The sequence below is a fragment of the Punica granatum genome, chromosome 8 (assembly GCF_007655135.1).
Source record: "Punica granatum isolate Tunisia-2019 chromosome 8, ASM765513v2, whole genome shotgun sequence".
In the NCBI taxonomy this organism is placed as follows: Eukaryota; Viridiplantae; Streptophyta; class Magnoliopsida; order Myrtales; family Lythraceae; genus Punica; species Punica granatum.
In genome coordinates, this window is record NC_045134.1 from 11685754 (window position 1) to 11712315 (window position 26562).

Sequence of the window (26562 nt, forward strand, 5' to 3'; positions counted from 1 at the left end):
AGGGGAAAGTTGTTGCACAATGGCCGTCATTATGGGGAATAAATACTGACAAATAAATCTTAGAGAATTTCAAGAAAAACATATCTATGGTTCAAACCAATATGTTAATTGGTTGGAACCAATTAGAAATCCCGCCCAATTTCAGATAAGGACAAAAGCGATTGAGTGAAATCAAAATAGCTGGTTTGAACTAGCACCGATATGAGTGCCGACAAATTAGGTCAGATTTTCTTAGTAAAGGGGGTAATTATGGAGCCCAAGTAATTTCCTTTGAACAGATTTTGTTTCCTTGATTAGGGAGTAAAAATTAGGATAAAAATCATAAGTGTAATCGAAAAAAAGGACATGGCCTCAGGCGACCATCAATGATCGCGGCCATTGACAGTCATTGGCTATCGCATTGGACTAATGGAGCAAATGATAAAGCCACTAATGGAAAAAGAAAAAGATCGAGCTGGACATGATCGTTCCAAACCGAATCGTCGAAAATAATCACCGATCAAACATTGGCATGTTGGCGTAGTTGGACGTCATCGTTAAAAATTGCATCGTCGGAAGCCATTTGTCAATTGCTTGTAAATAGCTTGAAACTGATTTGGGGTTAAATCAATCATATTTGTAAATCCGGTTGAACCGGTTTTTGTTTTAGTGGCGGTGACGCGGATGAGATGTTGATGTGCTGTGGCGAGATTGGTGACGTGGGGATCAAGGGTGACGTGGGGGAATGCGATTGGTAAACGTGACGGGAAGATTCGATAACAGTAGTATAGTATTGTAGGCGAAAATTGTAAAATGAAAATATAAAGAATTAAAAATACTATGGACAAAATATGTAAATAATGTACGGATGAGATTAAAAGTTGGTGAAAGTTAATGACTGAAATTAATGTTTTATCATGGAACACAAATTTGGGTTTCATATGGCCATTTTAAGGGAAAAAGACATTTTCGATCGTTGATCTTTAGAGTTTTTGTCACTTAAGTCCTAAACTTATTTTGTTTTGTTGTTCTCGACCTCAACCTTTTTTCTTTTTGCCACTTTAGACCAAACGTCACTTTTTCCGTCAAAACTAAAAATTTTCATCCGAAAAATGACTTTTAATATTTGATCACTGCCCCTCCCCTTTCTCTCTCATTCGTCGTCTTATTATTATTATTATTATTATTATTTAGGGAGGTGAAGCACTTGTCAGCAACCGTCTCCCTCCAATTTGGGTCACCAGCGACCTTAGTTGTCATCGGCAACCTCGATTGGGTGGAGATGACTTTGTCGCTGCCCCCTTCCCTTCTGCTCGTTATGTTTTTTGCTTCTTTTCAATTTTTTTAAAATTTTGAATTAAATATCAAAATCGTTTTTACAGAGAAGATTATCTTTTATGGAAAAAGTGACGACCAAACCAAAGTGATAAAAAAGCAAAAAATTAAGCGTGAGAAAAAAAGTTTAATTAAGACCAAATAAGAACTCCAAACGAGGACCAAAACTGTTTCTTTTTCTTATTTTGACAATAAAAAAATTTAAGAGTGTGATCTCGTACGCCACACAAGTATAATTGATGAATATTTTAAATGAGAATTATTTCTGTCATACCTTTAATTCATACTTTGTGTATACTATATGCTTTTCTGAAATATAATATTTTTTTATAAACTTCCTTGACAATGATAATCCCATAAAAGTCGAATTATTTCTTCTCATCATTTTCAATGTTTTTCTGTTTTATTGGATAATTCTTCTTTTCATTACATATACAAATTATATATTTTACATTATAATTTTTTATATATTTCATTCCTATATTACTTAGGCAACTATCCGTTTTAAACACATACAAAAATTATAAATTAATCTATCAATTTTCCATGTTTTTATTGTTAATGAAATTATGACATTTAATTATTATATTAAAAATTACAAACAAAAGGTTAAAAGTTTGCTTATCCCAAAAAAAAGGATTAAAAGTTTTATTGAAAAATAAAAGATTTCCTCAATATGCAAAAAACAAATTCTTAAAAGTTATTCGTAAAAACAAAAGAAATTTCCCAATATATCAAATAGCTTCACAAACCCGTGCAACTCAAGGCTTCTATCCAGTTACACGTTAAACTCACGGTTCAAGCCTACTGCTCAAAGGCCTAAACAGAGCTTTTGATGCTTCAGAGGCCCGATCGATCAGCCGTTTCATCCGTTAATGGCCATATCGCATCCTAGGTACTACTTAGTATATGTCTTCATTCAAGGCTAGTGCATTGACTTGCACTCCAACGGGGAATTGGCCTCAATAATCTTCTTCTTCCCCCTTGTTTTTTTTTTTCCATATATGTTTTTATTTGGGACATCTTCTTGCTGATAAAGATGTTGGGGACCAGGTTTGTGGGCCCAATTTGGTGATGCCCATGAATCCTTTATAAGGATGGCTGAGGCCGAGTGGCCCCACGAGGTCCAGTGAGGGTGCGATGCACAACCAGGTCTGCCCAATTCGACCCATTCTTGTTCTTGACTTGGACGTTAAGCAAGTATATGATTAGTTTCCCTGAAACAGTCCACGCCATGCACAACCTGTGGTTCGTGGCATGCACAAGGAAAACGCGTGACCAAGGTCTGATTCTCAGGCCTGTAACAAAAGACATCAGCAATACGAAAGTTATAAGCTGCTAGATCAGTGTGCAAAATGCCAAGGACGGCAAAGAATCATAGTTTGGTATTAAGAAACATAGCTCCATTGTATTCTAAGTTCGATTGATATCGCAGGCTTTCTTTGCTTGCTCATACACATGGTACCAAAATAGCAGCAAAATCAGAAACAACAAACATAAGGCAGCAAACTGGGAGGCCACTTCGAGAGAGTATTCTATACGGCTCCATATATTCGCCAACTTACCAATCATCTAGCAGAGAAGATTATACCTTCGACAAGCATGGAATTGTAATCTAGCTTTTGGCTTTATTGAAAAAATTCACATCATTGGGTACATATCCTAAGCTTAGACCAATGTTGCCGATTTCATCTAGAATTAAGGCTGTCTGTGTAGTAAACATTGTAGAACCTGTACAACGTTAGCGTTGTTCTTGTCATATTAGCTTGGAGCTTAGACGAATAATGCCAATTCCGTTCAAAGCGATGCAAGTTTGTTTCCTGGGCTTTGTAGCATCGATGGTGCAAAATATGAGATGTCCTTGTCAGATCAGCTTAACCAAAGCAACACATACATCTTGGAGTTCTTTAGATCACTGCCACTGTTAAATATAGCATGAAGGACAGGAAAGAATATACCAAAGGCCATGGGAGATCAGAATTAAATATCGGGATCACGCCTCAAGACATATCGTTTCAAGTGTGTTTCTTAGCTTAAAGAACTGCAATGGAGTTCGGAGTCATTCTTGGTCTAGCGCTGCTATTCATCTTTGTGGTTTCAGCACTGTTTCTGCGTGTATGGACTTCACCAAAAGAAATGGAGGTGATTCCCGGGACCTTGGGATGGCCTATTGTCGGCGAGAGCTTCTCTTTCTTGTCAGACTTTTCAAGCCCATCGGGTATTTACAGTTTCATGAAGAAGAGGCAGCAGAGGTAATCTTAATCCCAGTCCATAAACAAAACTTTAATGAAATGAAAATATTTCGACAGTCCTTTTTCACAGTTTGGTTTATGCCATTTCCCTATGCTGCACTGCTATTGGTGCTTTTGTCACGTCATCTGGCGACGAAGGGTCACCGATACTTTTCAACTGTAGGTACGGAAAGGTGTTCAAGTCATTCGTCCTAGGAAGGTACACGATATTCATGACTGGTAGAGAAGCAAGCAAGATCTTGTTAACGGGAAAAGATGGGTTGGTGAGCCTAAATCTATTCTACACGGGACAGCAGGTCCTTGGCCCAACCAGCTTGCTTCAGACTACAGGAGAAGAGCACAAGCGGCTTCGGAGGCTTATAGCTGAACCGCTATCAGTTGATGGATTGAAGAAGTACTTCCAGTTCATAAACAACCTCGCAATTGAAACATTAGATCAGTGGTCGGGACGGAAAATTCTGGTCCTTGAAGAGGCCTCTACAGTTAAGTATCAAAAACAGAGAATTACTGTCTGTTCAGTTTCCCCAGATACGTAACAATTGGATCTCATGATTTTGCAGTTTACCTTGAAAGTGATCGGCCACATGATAATGAGCTTGGAGCCCAGTGGAGAGGAGCAAGAGAAGTTCCGGGCCAACTTCAAGATCATCTCTTCATCGTTTGCATCCCTACCGTTTAAAATACCAGGAACAGCCTTTCATCGTGGCATAAAGGTTAGTTTTTGCAAGCTCTAGTTTATTCTGGGAGAGATGTGTATAAATGACAAACCATCTGAAAGCGAACCAACGTGTCAGGCTCGCGATAGGATGTATGACATGTTGGACTCCGTAATTTCCATGAGGAGGAGCGGGAACGAGTTCCGGGATGATTTCCTAGAGTCCCTAATAATGAAACACAGCAAAGGAATGGATGAAAAAGCCAACGAAGATAAGCTCACAGACAAACAATTGAAGGACAACGTACTTACTCTTCTAGTTGCCGGGCATGACACGACAACTGCTGCTCTGACCTGGCTCATCAAGTTTCTTGGAGAAAATACCGATGTCCTCGATCAGCTAAGGGTGATACATATCTGCACACAATGGCTCTTATACTTGTTTCAACACGTAAATGGCATAATATAGATGACAGAGTGTTCTTGCAGGGGGAACATACGCGGATTCGAGAAAGTGGGAAAGGTGGAGAGAACTTGACTTGGCCCGAAGTTAACAACATGCCCTACACCACCAAAGTAAGCAGATATGCTAAGCTTAGTCTTAAAATCAACCAGTCCGAATGGGAACTGGTCCCATTCCCATCCAGCTTTTCTGCCACAACACGAGATCTAATATAAACCTATTGAAATGGCAGATTTTTTCTCAGATTCCATTTCACTTATGTTACATATAGATTTTTAAATGATTTTTATATCGTTATGTTTTAGATAAGTCCTATTAGAACATAGAAATTCGATATCATGAGTACACTGTTTGGTCTCTTTCAATTTCCGGTTTCGGGTATCAGAGCTTTCTGCATAAATTGTGTCCCCAAGTTTGATCCTTTGGGCCTCTGACAAAGTTCAGGTGATAAGTGAAACTCTCAGAAGAGCAACAATTCTACCTTGGTTCTCAAGGAAAGCTGCTCAAGATTTCGAAATTGATGGCTCCAACATCAAGAAGGGTTGGTCGGTGAACTTGGACGTGGTGTCCATCCACCATGACCCTGAAGTTTATCCTAAACCCGAAGTGTTCAATCCCCATAGATTTGATGTGAGCTCCTTTTAAGTCTCATCATAATCAGTCATTCACAGTGTTTCATTTCTTTTTTGGGTTACAAAGGAGGCCCTGGGGCCTTATACAATGATATAGTGTTTACTTTCATTACTTGATGATGAGATAATGATCGACCACAGGCACCCCCAAAGCCTTACACCTTTCTCGGGTTTGGGAGCGGACCTCGAATGTGTCCTGGAATGAACCTCGCAAAATTAGAGATCTCCATCTTCATCCATCACCTGGTCTGCAGATACAAGTAAGAATGATCTGCCCTCGACATTCATTTAGTTTTGGAGAACTTGAAGACTTTTTCACAGTTTTTCGATCCATTTCCCAGCAAAAAGAAATTAAAATGAGAGAAAGAAGTGTCGAACTCGAAGTGCAGTTCAGGATATGCTGGCAGGATTGCTGATTGAAATTGCGCAATTCAACATTTAATTTCTGTGTTTTTGTTCCTCAGTATGAGATAATTGGAGTAATTTCCGACAAGGGCAACAAATCCTTACCCTGCCGGATTCTGATATCTTATGAGATACAGGAATCTGCAAACTGCCTTCAATAGATCACATCAATTAAGACAGTTAGCATAGAACGTCGTTTGATATAGTGAGTTTCCCCAGCTGACCTTGCTGTTGTCCTTGCAGATGGATTCCGTTGGACAAAGATGACTCAGTTCAGCCAACGCTAGTCCGGATGCCAAAGAATAAGTACGCAGTCCTCGTTGAGGAGCTGTAGATCTGGACGGCAGCACAATAAAACACAAGTTGGATGATTAGCGGACTATCTTGCATAGGCTGCCCTTTCTTATACTGACCAGATAGAAATCATAATTATTGCCCCAGTCCGATCCGATAATAACAAGGATTTGTATGTCTAAATAAAGAGTTCCGGCTTCTGCTTTCCGTGAATCAATACCTGCTAACTTGTTACCTGCAGGGAGAGAAATTAAATCAGAACTCAGCCGGGACTCCAGCAGAAGCTCAATCCACGGAAAACCAAATTAGCAATGCCTAAAAACGAGGCGAGGGTTTCAACTTATTAAGATGGTAACCTGAAATTGAACGAAAAATTAGTAATCGAAAAAATCAATGGAAAGAGGTCAACTTTAAGACATGAAAAGGGGCGATCTTTTATAACTATCAAAGCACAGTGCACAACATTCAGCCAAAAATAAATAAAATAAAATAAAATAAAAAAAGCACAGGACACAACAGAGGACCAAAGCCCTAAACTAGCACATGGCTCAAAAGAACACAATTCGAAGACAACAACATGATGTTCCAGATATCTGCACCAACACAAGGAGTTTTTCCCGGCCGATACAAGTCACTGTATCACTTGTGCAAGGCACAGACACAATTTTCGCTCCCAATATCTGCAGCAACACAGGGAGGTTGGGCTTCTCCTCCCTCCTGGTACCAAGTTGATCTCTTCTCAGTGAGCTCATCCAAGAACATGTCCAACTTCTCAATGCTCACATTTGGCATCACAACCACGTGTGCAATATTTCCCTTGCAAGCTAGCTGCCACCTTCGGACAAACTCCTCGTCCAGAGGACGTTCGAACACAACTGTGCTGCTGAGCTCATTTAACATGGCACTGATCCCTGCGTCGCGGAGGCGGTCCTTTAGGTAGTGGGCATTTCTGAGGCATTTCTGGACCTCCTTCTGGAACCCTTTGTAGCCTTTTCGGTTTAAGGTGTACCAGAGGAAGATGGGAGCGTGACCGTTTCTGCTTCCCATGATTGTGGCGTCCCGTGATGCGAGGTACTCAACATTCCTCGAGAGAGCATTGATGTGCTCCATTCTTGTTATTTGAACTCCACAAGGCATCGGGCATCCCACGAACTTGTGACCAGAAACACTGACACTCCCAATGGGCTTCTTAAATGACACTTTTGGTGCCTGTTCATGCAAAAAGTAACATATTAAAGTAAACCACCTTATTTAACTAAATTAGAAGAGCAGGAGAACAAGCTCAGAAGTATGAGGATGGCAGTTATGTCATTGGACAGAAGTATGAGATGGTGGGAGTCTTGCTCAATGAAAAATACTACGTATGTTAACCAATCATGATGACACACACAAGATAACAACAGGAGAATGCAAATAGGATGACTTGCCCGTTTGACGAAGGGCATCATAAGCCCAAATAGCGCTCCATCACAGTGTATGTAGAACCTGTCTTGTGTGAATCCACACTCTTCAAGAGTTTTAATCACAAGATCAAGGTCATCAACAGCTCCCTTGACAGTGGTTCCTTCAAATGTGAAGGAAAAAAAAAAAGGGGAACCACTTAGTATATATCGAAGACATAGTCATAGGTTTATAAACATAAAACACATAATCACTAAGAAGAGGGGGTGAGAGAGCGAGTGGAAGAGAAAGAAACCTATGTTAACATTGATGATAGCAGGCTTATCCTTGTTATCCAGAAGTTTAGCTTTGAAATCCGTGCAGTCGATTTCACCGGAAATTAGGGTGGCCACTTTAATGCAATCCATTCTATACATTCTTGCTGCCTTGAAAACAGAGTAATGTGAATCACGTGAAGCATACAGGATTCCATCGGGAAAAACTTCCCTCCTGCACGATAAAAACTATTGTCATTTCACTGTTCTCTCAAGGAAATCAACTTCAACAAATCATGTTCCAGATAGATTTCTCCAACTAACCCAACTAAAATTCCGTGAAGGTTGCCTTCCGTGCCACAATTAGTTATGTAACCCCAGTACTCATTCTTCTCTAGTTCCCATAAACGAGCAAACCAATCCAAAACACCGACTTCAAATTGCCTTGAATGGACACCGTAGTTGCTCTCAATAAATGGATCTCCCAGATTGTTGATTGAAAAATGCTGCAACTGCCCCAGAGCACCATAATCGAAGTCCAAATTATAAGGGTAACCTGCAAAAGGAATCAAACCCCGATATGAGAACACGAAACAATTCAGCAACAAATTACTTGTCAGAGGTTCTTTGCATAGTGTAACATTTAATCCACTGCTGATAAACAGTATCAATTAGAAAGTTTCCCTCTTTTCTTTTATGAACCACTTTCTGCTGACAAACAAACATGTCTCCGTCTCCAAGTGGAAAGTAATTGACATCTCCAGGCACACATTCACAGGCCCGATAATCTAAATCAACAAGGAAATATCTTATTCCATCGATAACTGTTCCGAAACAAGGAAATTAAACATCGGCCAAGTTAATAATTGAAATAGATTACGGAGTTTGCATAATCCGTTTCTACGAGACACTAATCCAGAGAAGAAGCCCCATCAACAATACAAACTATAAACATTTCCTGACTTGCTGCGACGTTAATTTGGCAGATAAAACCACAAAAATTTTAACTTTAACTTATCACACTACAATCATTTGTCATTTTTCACCATCCAAACCAAAGTTACTTTTTAAGTCTGAAACCAAACACACCAGTATACTTGAAAAGTAAGCAAAATCAGAGACTAAATTCTCCATAAGCAACAATAGAATTTGCAGGAATAAGCAGATCGAACATCGAAGAGACAGGAGTGATACCTAAATGGTACTTGGTCCTCTCCATGAGAGTCTTCCTGTAGCGGGCCAGAACACTGGCAATGTAAGCCTCCTTATCTCCGGTGAACTCGTCGTTCGCCTCGGGCTCCGTCACGGCCAGGCACGTCGTGTGCACGTTCCTCCCCAAGACAATCTCTCTCTTTCCTCCTTTGCTGATCGTCTCCTCCGAGTGAGCTCCATTTGCCTCGCCGCCGCCGGCCACAGGTGGCACCGGCTCCGGGGCCAAGGCGGCCACGGGATCAAACACCTCTGACAACGTCTCCACCGCGCCGTTGCTCATATCCTCACCGAGATTCGAGCGACCTTGTCTGCTGTGATGGAAGGATGGAGGTTCACCGTTCACGTCCACCGAAGCCTTGGAGGAAATGCCTGCGCGTGAAGGCGCGTCAGATCTGAGTGAACGAGGGGGAGAGGCGGCGGAATCGGCGGAGGAAGAGTTGCAGTCTTGCAAAGAAGGGTAGGAAGGAGTGGAAATGGGCGATGCCTCTCGCTTCCCCATTTATAGAAAGGTTTAGAGGTCGGAATTTTTTTTTTTTTTGGGACAAAGGGAAATGTGGGAGATTGTCTTTAATTATTCTTTAATTTCATTCTATTTTAGGGAATATCAGATGAAATAAATGGAGGCAAAGTAATTGCGTATATATATATATATTTTTTTTTTTACTTGACGGAATTTTTTTAATAAACAAAAGAATTTATTAGCAAAGAATTAAATACAATTTTACGGTGTATAACTTGGTATTCGAAAATTTAAGAGTAAAATCCTCACAATCAAGAATTTTTTCATTTACAATATTCGAATTCAAGATCTTGTTTAAGAGAAATAAGTATCGAACTGTTTGAACAACCTAATATTAATGGTCCAATCTCATGTTAATGTGTTGAGAAAAAACTAAATTCATACTGATTCTCCTATTTCCATGTAATCACGTGGTAAAGCACAACTACCTAAAAATTTCTCATATCTTTGAAGAATTTCAACTGTCTAAGAACGATTAGAAACCTTTACGCATTCGCCCGAAAACATAGGCCCACTACTGAGCCCATTCTGGCTCAGCCGCACCACCCCCGGTGCGAGCCACTCGAGAAGAGCAAGCTAGATCGGCAAGCGGCTGGAGCTGTAGGGAGCCGAGAAGCAAGGCAGTAGATTTGATAGTAGAAGGTGTCATTTCTTACTTTTAGGAAAAAACAACAAATTTCCTACTATTTTTGGACAGAAAAATCAGAGCACGTCGGTTGATTTTTTTTTTTTGGATTAAAGAAGTAATCAATTATTCGCCAATGAGGGATTAATGTATCCATAAATAATATCATAGTCATAATCATCATATGCCAAATTCCCATTCCTTTGCCTGGCGGCGGGTCACCGCATCACACTGGAAGAGGAGCACCAACTGAAACAATCTTGGCCGTTGGATCGTGACACCTTGCGAGCGCTTCCGGTCCTAAGGCTGTCAAGGAAAGAAAGGTTCCTCTTCCAGAAGTCGCGTAGCAGGTGATAATCCTTCCTCTGAAAATCAGAGCCAAAGGCAAATATCTAAATCCAATCAGCGCTCTGACAGCCGACAGCGTTTGATTCGACGCGCGTGAGAGGATTAAATAAACACGCGTTGATAAAAAAAAATCGACGCTGGAAAACGACAACGTACGAATCGGGGCGGGTCAAAGGTCCAGATTCTCCTGGGCCCACCATCGGATCGGAAAAATGAGTAGATTCTCGTTTGCTTTGCTGGCGATAGTTGGTTGGATACCTCGTGATGACGTGTCACCAAGTCTTCGTCTATAAGAAATGGATTTTTCCCCCAAAGGGCCGTGGGCCCCACTGGTCCACTCATGACAGCCAATTGCACGAGCACAAGTGGATACGGCAGAAATTATTAATGAGTCGGGCACGACTTACGTTCCGGTGAACTCTTGCACAAATTGAATGGCAAAATAATCGTTGCAGCCCTATCGGGACTTTAATTCCATCAACATCCTCCGAGCCATATTCAAACGCTTCTACATAGCAATTCTGTTGGGGCTCTTACACCTCATTGTTGCATTTCTTTTAGTTATTTGTTTTTTTTTTGTGGGAATAATTATTTGTTATTTTCACTTTCTAGGCCTGCCTCTAACCTCTTTCACCATCCAAAAGACATACTATCATAATTAGGACAGTGTTTTAACCGGTAGATCTCCAGAGATTTATGTAAAAGCAACCAAAGAATTGTACGTCGCGTACTAATGCTACGCGCGATACCATGCTAATATCTTTTTTTATCTCAATAACATCATGATTTTACTATGTAATACCTTTTGATATTTCTAGTAGGATTATAACCATTTTTGAAATAAATATTAAATATTTAAAAATAATTAAATTAAATGATGAAATTGAATTCAAAAGAAATAAAGAAACTTATAGAAAGAGTGGGAAAAGGATAAGGATAAAAAATATTTTGTAAGGGTTTAAGGACTCCAATAAACTAGCAAAAGGCACCAATGAGTAAACTTTATTAAATTAACATTTATTATTCACTCGTTAAGTGATTTTTGACTTAATGATTAAGTAAATTGGATCATCATCTTTCTTTTTTCACTCTTTCTCCTGTGTGTGTATATAAAGTTGTATCACAACATATTAAATAGGGGTAAAATAGTAAATGTCTCTATTTAATAGGGATAGAATAGTCAATGTATTAATAAATTAGTATGTTATATAGAAATTGAATTATTGTAATTATCTAAAAGAAACATTAAAGAAAAATTCTAATCACTTAATGTTATTTTATAAGCAATTTTTTTATTAAATTAATATACATAATTTTTAAAAAATAAGAATTATTAAACTTTATTTAATTAATTTTAATAATCATTATTAGCCTTATAAAAGTTAAATTAAATATTTTTATTTTATAAGTAATTTTCATTTTTATTAAATAAATAAACATAATTTTAAAGAAATTGAGAATTATTAAACTTTATTTAATTAATTTTAATATTATTATTTGACTTATAAAAGTTATATTAAATAAATCTCTCATCGATATGATTAATCATTTTATCTAAAATTATTTAAATTTATAAAATTTAATGTATGAAATATGAATGAGAAAAAGACAATTGCGAATACATAATGTTAAAATTTTATAGACCGTGATTATTAATCTTTCTTTCATTAATTAAATCTATAAATTTTTTATTTTATGAATTTTATAATGATTTTCTTATAAATTAGATTGATAATTGAGATAATATCTATAAAATATTTTACATGAATTATTTGCTTCTGAGCTCTGAAATTAATACTATCTAACGTGGGTATGAAATTTATAGTATTAAAAGTTTACAAAGTATAAAAACATAAAAATAGATATTAATATAATTGTGTTAATATATAACATTTCATAATAAGTTTTATAATAATTTTTTTACAAAATATGTGCAATGCACTGGTTCAATATCCTAGTTTATATATATATATACATATGTATATATAGTAAAATTGCCTTGAGATATAATAAATGCACCCTTTTTAATGCAAAAAAAATGAATCACTTCGTAATTAATCTAAGTACAAAATTAGTAATATAAAGTAAAACTTTTACCATAGATGAATTATGTAAATAACAAATCGTGATTGTAAAATAATCAAAGAGATTTAGTAATTAAATTTACCAACGCATTTGATTGCTATTGAGATTTTAAGAGCGTGAGAATACTTTACTAATTTATTTCATTCTAATCAATATATATTACAAAATTGCAAGGTAATCAATATTTTTCAAATAAAATAACAAAAAGAAAACACCCTATAAATAGTCAATATAAGAAAACATTAATAATCATAGAGTTTTTATTGCAGAAGAATTATTAAATTGAGAGAAAAAAATAGGGATATGACAGTGATTGTGAAATAATTATTATTAGAAAATTTATCATAATAATATCAATCTAATGGTTTCGATTATTTAAAATCTATCTAAATTGGCAATTTTTGGAAACGAAAAGTGAGTCAAAAGTGTATTCATTCTTTATAATAGTAGAGATTATAAGAAAATTTATCATGATAGCATCAATCTAATGGTTTCAATTAATTAAATTTATATAAGTTGGGCAATTTTTGAAAGGAAAAGTGAGATGAAAATGGTATTTGTGCTTTATAATAGTAGAAATTATTAGAATATCTATCATGGTTGTCAGAATCACGATTCAAATGGGAGGCACCAATTCCGATTCCACGGGAAGAATCGAAAAGGTAGAATCAGTTGTAAATCGAGCCGATTTCGGGTTCAGCCAACTGTCGGGCCAAATTCAGCCCAGTCGAACCGAAGCCCAGCCCATGAGCCCAACCCCCCCCCCCCCCCCCCCTCCTTCATCCTTCCAGTCGGCTTTTTCCTGGTTTTTTTTTTCCCTCCCCCTTCTTCTTCTTCTTCCTTCCAGTCGGCTTTTCCTAGTTCTTCTTTCTTCCTATCGGCTGTCGGCTTTTCCCCATTTCTTCCGGGTACCTTCGAGGCTTCGACGAATTTGCCCCAAATCCTCCGAGGCTTCGACAAGTAGAGGTCCAACTTGATCGTTTTCGACCTCCAATTTTCTGAATTCCGACAATCTACTATTACCCAACGGCGCCAGCTCAGCTCCACCAGCAGCTTCAGGTGCTTCGCTACTTCGCAGTCCTCGAGCTCTTACTCCCATCGCCTCTTCTCGGGTCTGTACAATGGAGTTCCAGCTCTGAGCTCCGAGGATGCTCCTTTCGGTAAATCCATAGGATTTTGGTTCTGTGCGGCTTTTGATTAGTCCTAGCTTGTTTTGTCCAGGGATTCCATTCCTTTATGGTTAGTTTGGTTTGGCATCTCGATTTAGTATACTTTGAAGCATCAGCGATCTGATTAACATTCGATTCAAAACTGTGATTCATTTGGAGATGACATTTGGTAGGACTCGTTCTTCCTGTATATTCTTGACTTCCTTGCGATGAAAATCCCGCTTTTGCTGACACTCTTGTTTCGGTACTAGTAAGTAGCTAATATCGAGCCATGAGATGTTATAACAATTTATGAAGATTGCTTTATTTCATAAAATGAAAAGTATATATATATATATATATATATACTGTTTTCTTAATTATACGTAGAATCTTACGATTCACAATTCGATTCTACGATTCACAATTCGATTTTACGATTCACGATTCTACGACCCTCGACTTATTTTAGGTAGAATAGCGATTCTGACAACGTTGATATCTATCATAAGAGCCTTAATCTAATTAGCCTATAAGCATGCGGGTTGCAAGGAATTTATTTTTAGTTTGTTTAAGAAATTTATTGGTGTATAATTTTCTAAAATCTTCTCAATCGTTGTTAATTTACATTAATGGTATGCCGTGATTTGATTAAAAGTTCATTATTATTTTAAAAATGATCAAATATGTACAGTTGTAATTTAAATGAAAACAAATTTAAATCAAAATCGATATTTAAATCAATAATATTTAAGACAAACAGAAAAATTATTGAACTAAGGGTCGAAGGAAAGGAAAATCACAATATTTAGTTTCAATTACAATTGTTAATAAAATTAAATGTCTTCCGAGAAAAACTTTATTATAATAAATTATAAAAAATAAATGTATAAGATACACATTGATTAATATTTCAAATATTAGGATTAACAATGGATAAGCAAATCTTTTTAATCGCATAGAGATAAATTATAAAAAAAGTACTTAGAGAATCATAATATAATGCATAAATGAAAAATTTTGAATTTATAGTTATCTATTTATACTAGTACACAAGAGCCCAGCTTCGCTGGGGCAATACCTATTTTTCTGTTTTTATCTTATGGATGCAAATTTTATGAACTTTTATTTGATCATAGATTTAATTTGTTCAAGGATGTAAATAAATAATAAAATTATAAAATATTCTTTTAGAGTCGAAGATCTTTTTCATTTTTTTCCCTAAAAACTTCTGAGGCAACTCTGTAAAGAAAAAAATGATAATAAAAGTATCAATGAGGTGAGTGAAGATTAATCTGGAGTGATTTAGATATATTACCAATCATTAAAAGGTTAAAATTGTGGTAGAAAAACTAATTATGGTCATATTTTTTATAATTTTTTTTAATAATAAAAAAAATCTTAGTTACACGTGGTCCTCTTATGAATTACTTGAGACCAATTTTGCTATATCAATAAAATTATTTTACATAAAAATACGAAATTGTATATAAAGTTATTCATCTATATATATATATATATATACGAAATTAACGTACATCTTGTATAGGAAAAAGTGAAAAGTAGTACCATTCATGCTATACTTAAATTAAAAATTATATTGAAAACAAAACGAATGTTCACGTGCTAAATTTAATAAGAGAATAGATATTTATCAATTTTCTACAATTCTATGCATCCTTGTCTATGGTTCATTGGATTATCTAACGGTAGTATTGAATTTGATAGTTTTCTCTGTGAAAAAGTGCATGTGAGAATATGAAAAAAGAAGAAGAAGAAGGTATTGATGATAATAAAAGGACAAAGAAAGGGAAGAAAAGATGAGAAAGAAATAAATGGGAAAAAGAAAAAAGAAAAAAACTTTCACAGATATATATAAAAGAAGAAAAGCATAATAAAATGAGAAAGCTAATTGTGGGATTTGAATACAAGATCATATATTAGTACACCACCAACTTTTTTGGCTTTTGTCTCCCTTTTTTACTTGTTAAAGAATATAGAAAACTCATTCATGTAATGTTAACACCCGCCCACCTATAGACAAGAGTTCTAATATTAATTGTTTTATAGATAGACATTATCTCTTTGTACTCGGTACTAATTCAATACGCCAAGCATGTTATTTTCTTAAAAAAATGGTTGTGGGGGGGGGGGGGGGGGGGGGGGGGGGGATTTGGTTGGTGTAGTAGTAATAATTTTAGATATATATATATATATATATATTTGATAATGACGACGACGACAACAACAATAACAACAATAACAATAATAATAATAATAATATTATTATTATTATTATTATTATTATTGTTATTATCATTATTCCATTGGGAGTTATGGAAACATAGGGTGAATGAAAAGCTCTCATTTCAATTTTTTAGACAAATGACGTATGCTAGTTGTGCATATTATTATTTGTGATAAATATATATATATATTATTAGTTAATTGGATCTTTAAAAATATGAATTAGTTTTTTATAGTAAAATTAATTGTTTTATGACATTTAAGCTAACGATGATGAGCAAAAAAATGTTAAATTCATCATATCGAATTAGATTTTTAGATGCTTTATTTACAAAGCACTACTTTATTCACTTAAAATACATTATTTCACATACTTTATAAATAAAATTAGTAGAAGCAAATGAATAAAATTATTTTAATTAAAATTAAGATTAGTAATTGAAATTTTTTAATTTTTTAATTTTTTAAAATTGATTTTTAATATTTAACATCGAAACTGTTGAAGATACATTGATTTTGAAATTTAACAGCTTTTGTACAATAATAATTCCTCGTAGATTTAAACTCATCTTAAAATAATATAAATATTTTAATTAAATTTACTTACTCTATTATTCTAGACATGGCGCGATTTTCTTAGCATTTCTATTTACGCATTTTGAATTAAATACCTGCATTTACAGTTTTATTTTTGAAATTCTTTTGCAAAATTGTGTCTTTTTATTTGTTTACTAATATTTATTTAATTTCTTATTCAAGTAAAATTTTTAATAAAAATAATGTCGGTTATTGAAGTGTACATTTATGCATTATGGATAATAGATTAATCGGTTATTTTACATGTCACTTCTACCTCATAAATAGATTTTCATTCACTAAGAATTGACAAAAATGACCAGTAAAATAAAATTCAAAATACGTCAAGGTCAATCAAATCGATAAACATTTTAGTTTTCACTTTTCACAAATTATTTACTTGAATAAAAGATTAAGCAAAAAATATTAGTAAACAAATAAAAAGACAAAATCATGCAAAATAATTTGGAAATGAAACTATAAAAGGCAGGTTTGGCCAGAATCATCATGAATTAAGAATAACAAATTAATTATTTCAAAATTTTAGTTATTATATGTTTGCCAATTGGATTTTAGATGCAGCTTATGACCCATAAAATATATTTTTTTCCCATTGAGAATTAAAAAATTGACTTGTAAATCAAATTCATGGTTAATCTAGCTAATTAAATTGTTAATTTTTTATTTTATTTTTCAAAGTTGATTGACTCAAATAGAAAATTAAGTAAAAAAATTTGAGAACAAATAAAAGGAAAAAATGTCGTAAAAGAATTTAGAAATAAAATTGTAAATGTAGGTTTAGTTGGAATGTCCTGCTCTCAATTTGAGTGCGCTTCAAATGATGGCTGTGGAATGAAAAGCAAAAATTAAAAAATTAAGGAAAAAAAAAGTTTCTCTTTTGGGGCTGCTGATTCAGCTAATGTATGTCCGTAACTTCTCCCTTTTGACAGTTGACAAATCATCATCATAATAATAAGAAAAAATTTATAGGTTTGAGGAATGGAGATGTTGATAATAATAATCATCATCATCATCGTCGTCAAGAAGTATATCCCTTTTTTGTGGAAGTTACATAAGTCTATATAAATTATAAAGACTTATAAAAGGCAGGGCAAAGAACTAGGATATGCCACCTAGGATCAAGAAGGTTTTGGATTGTGTCACTTTTCGAATCACCACCGATAAGTATATGACAATTGGTGCGATATTATATTCCCACTTCACTTCTAATGGAAGATCATAAGTCACATATTTATAATATGTTTATCTTATAATAAAATGAATTTGATATTGAAATTTAATGGAGCTCATATTCAAAGAAAAATAACATAGTTTTGAATGTGTTCTGTAACAAGGAAAGGAACTTAAGCGGCAAAATTTATTGATACAAACCCAAACAGAAACTAAGAAAGTATGCTCTTGCAATAATGGAATTGCTCAATGTTTTACAATAAATGAATAATACCGTATATATAATAATAAATTTTAGCCCGAGCATATGCACGGATCTTTTGCCTAGTTTATTATATTTGGCATACGAAAAGTCGGTGACTGAGAACCTTCCATTTCAATTTCTTGGAAAATTGCTTACAATCGCAAAAATCATAGCAATTATATGTTATATATAAATATTTAGATTTGGCTTAATAATAATTATTATTATAACATCCCGGCAACTATCCCATTAGATTTAGTTTACCCAATAATTATCCTATTTGGCTTAATAATAATTACATATAGATATATAGATTTGATGAAAACAACAACAACAATAATAATAATAACAATAATAACAATAATAACAATAACAATAATAATAACTATATACAAATAATAATAATCTTAGTAGAAATTATGGAAACTTTAGGCTTATGAAGAGTTCATGAATGAGAAACTCCTATTTCATCAAAAGATAGTGTAGCGCAATGGTGCACATCCTCGCCTGTTGATCTAAATATCACAAGTTCGAGTACCTAGTAGGACTATCCATACCTCTTTATTAGTTATTTAAATTTATCTTTCATTGTATTAGGCATTTGGCCTCCTTTGTAATCGAAAAAGACAAATGACGGTGAACTCCTTAACAATTATATATTATGTATAGATATATAGATTTGATTTAATCTACTCAACAATTATTCCATTTGGCTTAATAATAATTACATATAGATATATAAATTTAATAATAATATATAATATTTAATAATAATAATAATAACAACAACAATATACAAATAATAATCATTTTAGTGGAAGTTATGGAGACATTAGGCATATGAAGAGTCAGTGAATGAAAAACTCTCATTTCAAATTTTTGGACAAATGCATACAACAGTAAATGTCACTATTATTATATTATATATATATATATATATATAGATTGGCTTAATAATAATTATATATAGATAAATATATATATTTGATGATGAAGATGATGATGATGGTGGTGGTGGAAGTCATGGAAACATTAGCATACAAAGAGTCAGTGAATGAAAAGCTTCCATTTCAAATATTTAGATAAATAGCATACAATGGTGAATACCCTAGCAATTATAATATATATATATATATATTCAAATTTTTGGACAAATGGTGTACAACGATGAATGCCTCAGTAATTATATATTATATCTTATATATAGATATATAGATTGGCTTAATAATGATTATATATGGATAAATATATATATATGATAACATTAATAATAGTAGTAATAGTAGTACTTATAATAATAATCATCATCATCATCATTTTAGTGAAAGTTACGAAAACATTAGGCATGCAAAGAGTCGGGGAATGATAAGCTTCCATTTCAAATTTTTGGACAAAATGGTGGTGAACACCCTAGTAATTATATATTATATATAGATTTGACTTAATAATAATTATATATGGATGTATATATAAATGATGATGACGATGATAATAATTTTAGTGGAAGTTATGGAAATACTAGGCATACGAAGAGTCGGTGAATAAGAAACTTTTATTTCGAATTTTTGGACAAATGATGAACATCCCAACAATTATGTATTATATACAAATGATTTTAATAAATTAGAGTATATTTAATTTGGGCACATTGGAAAATTAAAAGTGAGACGAAATGGTCTCATGCTTTAAAATTGTAGAAATAAATATTAATCAGAATTATAAGTTTTGTGTATCTGATCATTTTTTTGCTTGGTGAACCATATCAAAGTTTCTACATTTTTTTAATCCATTTAATATTATAATGGGTTATAGAAGAAAATTGCAAGTACAGTTATGAGGAAAATGTTCGGGAAATCGGTTGAATTTCACGACCAGACTATATTTTAGATGTTTATTCACAAATGGGAATGTGAAGAATCCTTTTTTTCCTTTTCTTTTTTGGATAAATAATGTGAAGAATTTTCACATAAACGAAGTAAACGAATCTACAGAAAATGAAGTATACGTGAATGTACATGAATGATAGCACATTGAATATTTTACCTTGTACTCATTTTTGTTTTATTAATGGACGATTATTGATTGCTGAGTCATAAGAATTCTGCACTAGAACGATGAGTTTCATACCCGAAAAACGAGACGGTTGTGTTGTCCCGGATTCATCAGTAGAGTTCGTCCTGAAAACCGAACCATGTGCAATGCCAGAGGTATTGTATGATGTGACTTCGTTTCGGGCAAATCTTCGGATATATCTGCATACGCATTCTTGCAGAAACTCTCATGACAATTATGACAATCATCCATATCTCATGATGAACTAAAGAATCTAATAGAACAATTGCTGATGAAACAACTCTTATAAGCTTTACAAACAACACAAAAGAACATTAATTTCCACAGGCAAATCCTTAGCTTTCCTTCTAGCTACAGAAAGACTAGCCGAAATGGCTCTTAGGGGTCATGTAAGGCAGATCATCATATCCCGAGCTAGTTTCATCTCCGTCTCTGAGGCCAAGGTTCAGTATCTCCTCAGACCGCTCTAGCAGTACGGAACCGATCCTGACAGTTGGTTTCCTGGCAGGCAGGCGGGGGACTGGCACCTCGCCCTTCAGAATTCGGGCAGCCTCCTTCATACTCGGCCTCTTATCGTGGGCAGGATTCACACAGCACAGCCCCACCATAAGCATCCTCTCTGCCTCTGCCTCGTTGCACTTCCCCCTTAACTTGCTGTCCAAGGCGCTGATTGTCCTCCCCTTCTCCCACAAGTCCCACACCCAGTCGACCAAAATCGTCCCGCCGCCGCTCTCCTCTACTGGCCGCAGCCCTGTGGCCACCTCCAGCACCACTACACCAAAACTATACACATCGGTCTTCACAGTCGGGACACCAAAGTATACATACTCCGGTGCTAGGTAACCCATTGTACCTGCGGGTATAGTGACTGCTCTTGTGCGGCAGCTGTGCTCATAGACTTCAGCTAGCCCAAAATCCCCCAGCTTTGCATTAAACTCTGAATCGAGCATTATGTTACAAGTCTTCACATCACGGTGAATAATCTGCCTCTCACACTCCTCGTGCAAGTATGTTAGAGCCGAGGCCACCCCGAGGATGATCTTCTTCCTCTGCTCCCATGTGAGAAAACTATATGAACTTCCCGAACTTCCATGGAGGATTTTATCGAGGCTTCCGTTCGGGAGATACTCGTATATGAGGAGAAGCTCTGAGCCCTCACAGCACCAGCCCTGGAGCTGGACCAGATTCTTGTGCCGCAAACAACCCACCATTGTGGCAAACTCAGTCGTGAAGGGGGTCCGGTTATTCTCGAGCCGGTTCTCCCGGTCAAACCGTTTGACTGCCACAGTCCCACCTGGGAGCGTCCCCTGATAGACCGTAGCTGAGGCTCCTTCCCCGATGATCTTGCTCCTGTTGAACCCCATAGTCGCTTCCCTAATCTCAGCAAGTGACAGTTTCGTTGGGACCTTGTTTATTTCAACTACACAGTTCTCCGCTCCTCTGTCGCTGCTCCTCTCCTTGCTCTTATTAGATTTCTTGATCAAGTAGAAACTGACAGCTCCAACAATCAAGATTATTGAGATAATAAGCGCTGCTAAACCTCCTAATCCTAGGGCCAAATCTTGAACCTGCGATCCCTTCTTGCGCAGATCAGAGCCATCCATTTCAATGCTCGATTGCTCCGGGAAACACATCAAGCAGTCCCCTCCCTCGAGAGAATTGACAGGGACACCTAAAGACGTGAAACCAAAAGTACCAAACCGCCAATTAGTGATAATGTGGTTAGCTGAGCCCTGCCCGTTAGAGGCAGAGAATCCGACGTGCATGAACTCCCTGAAGTGCTTGGAGAGGTCTATTTGAGCAACAAGAACGGGACTCTGAGGCCGAAAGTTCGAGTGCGCCGCCCAAACCTGGAGCAACTTCACTGCACTCCGGTACTCTACCCAGGCTGTGATGTGCCTGCGGCTCTTCAGATCGATCCCTCCGGAGACCGCGTCGGTTGCATCAAAAGAAGTTACAGAGCCCAGATCAATCCCAATGTGGTTCCCATTCACATCACCAAAAGTGGGGTTGAAACTCGTGTCGAATTCCACTGCGACGTAGGACGAGTCTTGGATCTCAAAGGAAGGGGCAGGGAGGCCCATGTACCCGTTCGACGGGCTGAACGAGTCTGCATCGGAAGTGATCAAGAAGGCGAGCCCATCCCCAAATGGGCACAGCGGAGACCCCGTGATGAGGAAGGTGAACCGAGTGGAGAAGGAGGCGGAGGAGTTGTTCGGCGGGTTGAGGAACCGGATGGGGCGGGAGTAGAGGGCGCGCCCAAACGACGGAGTAGGAGGAGAGAAGGGAGTGCAGGAGCTGGTGTTCTGGGTGAGGCTGATGGAGTTCTCAGTGTAGTAAGCGTCGCCGTAGAGGGTCAGGTTGCTTGGGTGCAAAGAATGCAAGGAGAGGGAAGGAGAAGTGAGGGAGAAGAAGAAGAAGAGGTGGAGGAGGAGGAGAAGGAATCGTGGCCACGGCCATGGGAGAGGAGCTGAGCAAAATTTCATGGCTTTGGCTGTTACTCAAGAAAGAGTGGGCATTTGAATTTCTTTTCTTTATTTGGGAAGAGAGAAAGGAGATAATAATTCTTGAAAGTGGCAGTTAGTTTAGTTAAATGGGTCTGGGTGGGCAGTCAATAAGGTTCTGAAGGGCTATGTACTCTAATAATATGTCCTGCTTAGGCCATAACAGGGACCTCGCTCCGATGATTTCGCGGAAAATCGTTTCCCAGTAAGCATTTTCCCCGGAAAAAGCTTTGGCAACTGGAGTAGTGTTTTATCAATTTCATTTTCGTCTGCGAAGACCAGAATCAGAGGCTCGGTTAGATACTTTGGGGATGGTGGTTTGCTAGTGATTTCCTTGGGTTCTTAGACAGAAGATCGGGTAGTCCCGTTCGCAGGGAAGAGTCGATGCCATTCCGCATAAATGTTTACGCAATTGATAGTAAAGGTGCATTCTTGTTGTGATAAGGATCCATCCAAGTTTCAAGGAGAATGAGTAAACAGTCGACAGGACGAAGAATATGATGACGCAATGACCATGTCCATCCTTATTCTTCCTTTTCCGGAAGACATATGCTCTGGACGCACAATTTAAATATCACGGATTTATTGAATTTTAGAGCGTAAATCTGATTACAGATGACTGCTTTCAGCAGATATTCTGATGTTTATTTATTCCGCTTTTTCAAACAGACACTTTGTGCTGAAGCCAAGTAAATTGGCAAAGAAACACTGCCGGAGTCCGAAATTCGTTTGCAAGATGTGTTACCTACAGCTAAGATTATCGCCGGAAAGACCAGTGTCATGTTTTAGACTGTTTTAAACCTATGATCCTGCTAGCAAGATCTCGAGATCAATGGCTGCACCCATAGCAGAGAGACAGCTGCACAGGATTCTGGAATGACATTCAAATTTCAGCGGAGAACGGATATTCGCTCATTCTCTGCATCTCATGAAGCCCTCCCATTTAGTACGGGACATTTGACAAGCTTTCCATGAAAGCAGTTCACAGTTAGGTTCGACGATTTGAATCGTCGATCTGCTTGGACGCTGAATTGGGTAATTATCCAACATGGGAATTGGGCATATGCTGAAGCCAAATACAAGCAGTCTTCATAGGAGATGAAGCATGACTTCTGTTTCTCCACTTTTCCTGATCAAATACAGACAACGTTCTATATAGCATTTCTGGTTACACCATTGAGTTTCACCCGTCTCGATGATGGCTAAACCTGAATATCTGATAGAGATCAAGGATATGAAGCTGCATCGAAATTCAGTGCCAATGATTAAGCCATCTTAAATTCAATGCTGGTTTCTCTGGTGAACTGAACCCAATCTTTACCATTTCCCTCGTCCGCCTGGAAAAGGAAGTGCTAAAGAAGGCTTAAAATTCCTTTCAAAAGTTCTGAAAATTAACTAAGGTTTTACCTTAGTCCATTAATCCTACAAAGACAAACTTGGTATATCAAACCTGAAACCTCACAAACAAAACAAGCAGCTCATATGCTTATCCTCAGCGACTCCGAACCCCTTCTCGCTTAAACAGTGAAGATGAAACACTGACAGACTTATATGACGACCGGTGGAAATGACCCAGAGGATTAATGATGACCAGTGAAAGTGACCCAGATAACTGGGCTGAAACTTCAGGCATTATTTGGAGCAGTCAGCAGGAATTAAATCTTTTGACGTCTGTTAGCGATACGAGAATTTTTGTAATGAGGCCAACACAAGTGGTGCTTGATATTAAGCTGACCATATATGAGATGTAATGCAGTTTACAGTAAAAAGAACAAACCTTGTTCTGCTTATCTCCCACCGAAACAAATGGCAGTAACTTTCAGTTCCCCCATCTATATTTATCATTGACTTACAGAAAAACTGATCCCTGATGGAGGATCTTTTGCAAACCATGTAGCGATCACATATCATGTATATCATAGAAAAGAAGATAAAGCTCAAGGCTACCTCGAGTGTCTGTTGGGACATCAGATGGTGTTCTCTAGGCCTTGAATATGCTCCCAAGCAGCTTCTCTTGTTTTAATTGCATAAAGCAAGTTGAGACAGAATACCCAGTTTTCATGCTGCTCTATTGATTCCAATCTAATGAACCAGAATAACCTCTACTGTCTTACTGCCACTACTTAAACAGAACTACCTCGAAATTCAACAATCTATCCATAGAAATTCCTACTTTCAGCATGAACTCCTGCAATAAAGGATTATGACAACTGAATAAGTACATCAAAAGCTAATTGGAGACAGCATCAGCAGCCTCTATGCCATAGGACTCTTCTTTCCTCTTGAGATACTGATGCAAGATTGAGAGCCTCGCCGTCTCAAACGCAAAGTAACCCAGCGCCGAGAAACAAGCGCTATGGACGACTCGCGGGCCCATGCCTCGCGTAAATCCAACGAGCCCTTCCTCCTTGAGAATCTGCCTCACCGTCGCCCTGACTCCACTGTACATGACTGCTGCAACCTTACTAACAGCCTCTCCACGGACCTGAGTCATAAGCCGGGTCTTGATGACATCCAAGGGGGTCGTGAGGGATGCTGAGATCGCCCCCGCAAGGGCCCCACAGCACACGCTCTGAATCGGCTCCAAGTTGGCCTGCTTCGTCCTCTCCAAGACAGCGGCTTTGAGGTACTCGAATGATGAGTAGCTCAGTACCCCGGCAGGCAAATTCCTCAACAGAGTGGCGGAGTAACCGGCATAGAGGCCCAAAATCCCGTCTTTCTCGAGAATTCTCAACAGAACCTCCCACGATCTTCCCTTCGCGCCCGCCTGCATCCTCTGAGTGATCAATTCCTTGGGCACCATTATAGCCGAGGACACAATATTGCCCATCGCCCCGGCAGTTGGCGGGATAAGCACAGCAGGGTAGTTCTCGAACTTGGACAGGATCGACTTCCCGAACTCACAGGTCCCGAAGTAAACCGCCGAGGAGAACGTCGACCCCACAATGACCGCCGAGATTCCACTATAGAACCCGAGAACGCCGCCCTTCTGGAATGTTTTGACTACGGCGTCGAGGGTACTGCTGTAAATCTGGGCGGCCCCCTTGGTTTGGAGCTTGGTCTTGATTGTGTCTGAGAATGAGACCATGGGTAAAACCTACTGCAAGAACGATTGCTTCACCGGGATGGTAGCAAGAATAGAGGAAGTGGGTACTAACCGAGGGGGTGGAGGCAGACGTAGGTGAATGCGCCGGCAATGCCGCCGCCGGCAGCTCCGATGAGGGCCCGCTCGAGGACGGAGAGGTTCTTGATGAGGGATTGGGCACGGGGGGAGTTTCTCGAGGTGGGCTTGAGCCATTTCGGGGGTTTTAGGGAGATGCTGGTGGAAGAGAAATTGGGCGGGGAAGGGCCTGTAGGGTTCGAGGGAGACGATGATGATAGTAGAGACGAGGTCAATTGGGAGAAGTGGGAGTTGAATTGCGAATGGGAATGGAGCTCGATAGGGTTTGGAAGTCGGAGACACAGAGCTGCAGATGACGAGGTTCTTGTCTCCATTGCTGCGGATAGGTTTGTATTGTCCGGTTTCTCCCTCTGTTCTGCTCTGTTGGGCCGTTGGCTATGGAAGTGGAAGGCAGAGTCTTCCTCCAAATTTATTTTTATTTTTAATATATTGACTTTCTAATTTGGCAAGAAATAAAAAATGGAATGACATTATTTGGCAAAAAGTGGCCAAAAAAAAAAGAAAGCAAAATTCTACAATAAGATCAACCATTCATAACGAGGTTGCGTTGCGTCCCATGATCCAAATTATAAAACTCTTTGCATGACTTTACAAGTGTAAGAACTAATAAATTAAGAAAAGTGAACTAATAAATTAAGAAAAGTTTTATGGATCCATTGGTTTAATTTAAATATGTTTTGTTAGATTTTATATGTGCTCGGTCAAACAAATTTTTTAATATTCGTAATATTATTTGTATTCGTGGATATAATAAGATATCTCTTTTGAAAAATTAAAAGTTGTCTCAATAACTTTTTAAAAAAATTATTGATATATGAATTCTTGAATTTAATATACTAAATGTCTTACAAATCGAACATAAAAAATTATTTTTTAAACTATTATTTCTACATTTATCTATCCCTACAACTTACTCAAACTCGTTTCTCTTATGATTT

At 37.2% G+C, this 26562-nt stretch overlaps 4 protein-coding genes and 1 long non-coding RNA gene across 6 annotated transcripts; 1 reads left to right on the plus strand and 4 right to left on the minus strand.

Moving 5' to 3' along the window:
• Positions 1–3288: 3288 nt before the first annotated feature.
• LOC116188150 lies at positions 3289–5127 on the minus strand. 2 transcript variants are annotated; one of them, XR_004152208.1, is made up of 3 exons: positions 4722–5127; positions 4132–4638; positions 3289–4043 (listed from the first exon to the last, which is right to left on the minus strand). It is a non-coding gene; the product is annotated as an uncharacterized LOC116188150 (long non-coding RNA). The 2 variants fall into 2 exon arrangements; XR_004152207.1 differs by having other exon boundaries at positions 3289–4638.
• LOC116188149 (abscisic acid 8'-hydroxylase 3-like) lies at positions 3361–6219 on the plus strand. Its single transcript, XM_031517313.1, has 8 exons — positions 3361–3566; positions 3730–4048; positions 4127–4279; positions 4361–4627; positions 4711–4797; positions 5129–5314; positions 5458–5576; positions 5965–6219. Exons 1-8 carry the CDS (start codon positions 3361–3363, stop codon positions 6053–6055), a joined length of 1428 nt encoding a protein of 475 aa, XP_031373173.1. The 3' UTR covers positions 6056–6219.
• Positions 6220–6424: 205 nt separating this feature from the next.
• LOC116188148 (serine decarboxylase-like) lies at positions 6425–9396 on the minus strand. The gene is made up of 5 exons (XM_031517312.1): positions 8865–9396; positions 7995–8226; positions 7712–7905; positions 7443–7579; positions 6425–7224 (listed from the first exon to the last, which is right to left on the minus strand). The coding sequence occupies exons 1-5, from the start codon at positions 9379–9381 to the stop codon at positions 6655–6657; spliced, it is 1650 nt and encodes a 549-aa protein (XP_031373172.1). The 5' UTR covers positions 9382–9396; the 3' UTR covers positions 6425–6654.
• A 10905-nt stretch (positions 9397–20301) lies between these two features.
• Positions 20302–22450, minus strand: LOC116186972 (L-type lectin-domain containing receptor kinase S.6). Its single transcript, XM_031515535.1, has one exon. The coding sequence runs from the start codon at positions 22423–22425 to the stop codon at positions 20302–20304; it is 2124 nt and encodes a 707-aa protein (XP_031371395.1). The 5' UTR covers positions 22426–22450.
• A 1739-nt stretch (positions 22451–24189) lies between these two features.
• On the minus strand, positions 24190–26019 carry LOC116189439 (protein MITOFERRINLIKE 1, chloroplastic). The gene is made up of 2 exons (XM_031519095.1): positions 25602–26019; positions 24190–25515 (listed from the first exon to the last, which is right to left on the minus strand). Exons 1-2 carry the CDS (start codon positions 25936–25938, stop codon positions 24674–24676), a joined length of 1179 nt encoding a protein of 392 aa, XP_031374955.1. The 5' UTR covers positions 25939–26019; the 3' UTR covers positions 24190–24673.
• Positions 26020–26562: the final 543 nt, after the last annotated feature.

Excerpts from the sequence above, each read along its gene's own strand:
- LOC116188149 (XM_031517313.1), top strand. The coding sequence starts at position 3,361 with ATGGAGTTCGGAGTCATTCTTGGTCTAGCGCTGCTATTCATCTTTGTG. Across the intron at positions 4,798-5,128 it reads ACATGCCCTACACCACCAAA|GTGATAAGTGAAACTCTCAG; the intron begins GTAAGCAGATAT and ends GACAAAGTTCAG. Across the intron at positions 5,577-5,964 it reads CACCTGGTCTGCAGATACAA|ATGGATTCCGTTGGACAAAG; the intron begins GTAAGAATGATC and ends TTGTCCTTGCAG.
- LOC116188148 (XM_031517312.1), bottom strand. The coding sequence starts at position 9,381 with ATGGGGAAGCGAGAGGCATCGCCCATTTCCACTCCTTCCTACCCTTCT. Across the intron at positions 7,906-7,994 it reads CTTCACGGAATTTTAGTTGG|GAGGGAAGTTTTTCCCGATG; the intron begins GTTAGTTGGAGA and ends TTTATCGTGCAG. Across the intron at positions 7,225-7,442 it reads TGATGCCCTTCGTCAAACGG|GCACCAAAAGTGTCATTTAA; the intron begins GCAAGTCATCCT and ends TTGCATGAACAG.
- LOC116186972 (XM_031515535.1), bottom strand. The coding sequence starts at position 22,425 with ATGAAATTTTGCTCAGCTCCTCTCCCATGGCCGTGGCCACGATTCCTT.
- LOC116189439 (XM_031519095.1), bottom strand. The coding sequence starts at position 25,938 with ATGGAGACAAGAACCTCGTCATCTGCAGCTCTGTGTCTCCGACTTCCA. Across the intron at positions 25,516-25,601 it reads CGTCTGCCTCCACCCCCTCG|ACACAATCAAGACCAAGCTC; the intron begins GTTAGTACCCAC and ends TCTCATTCTCAG.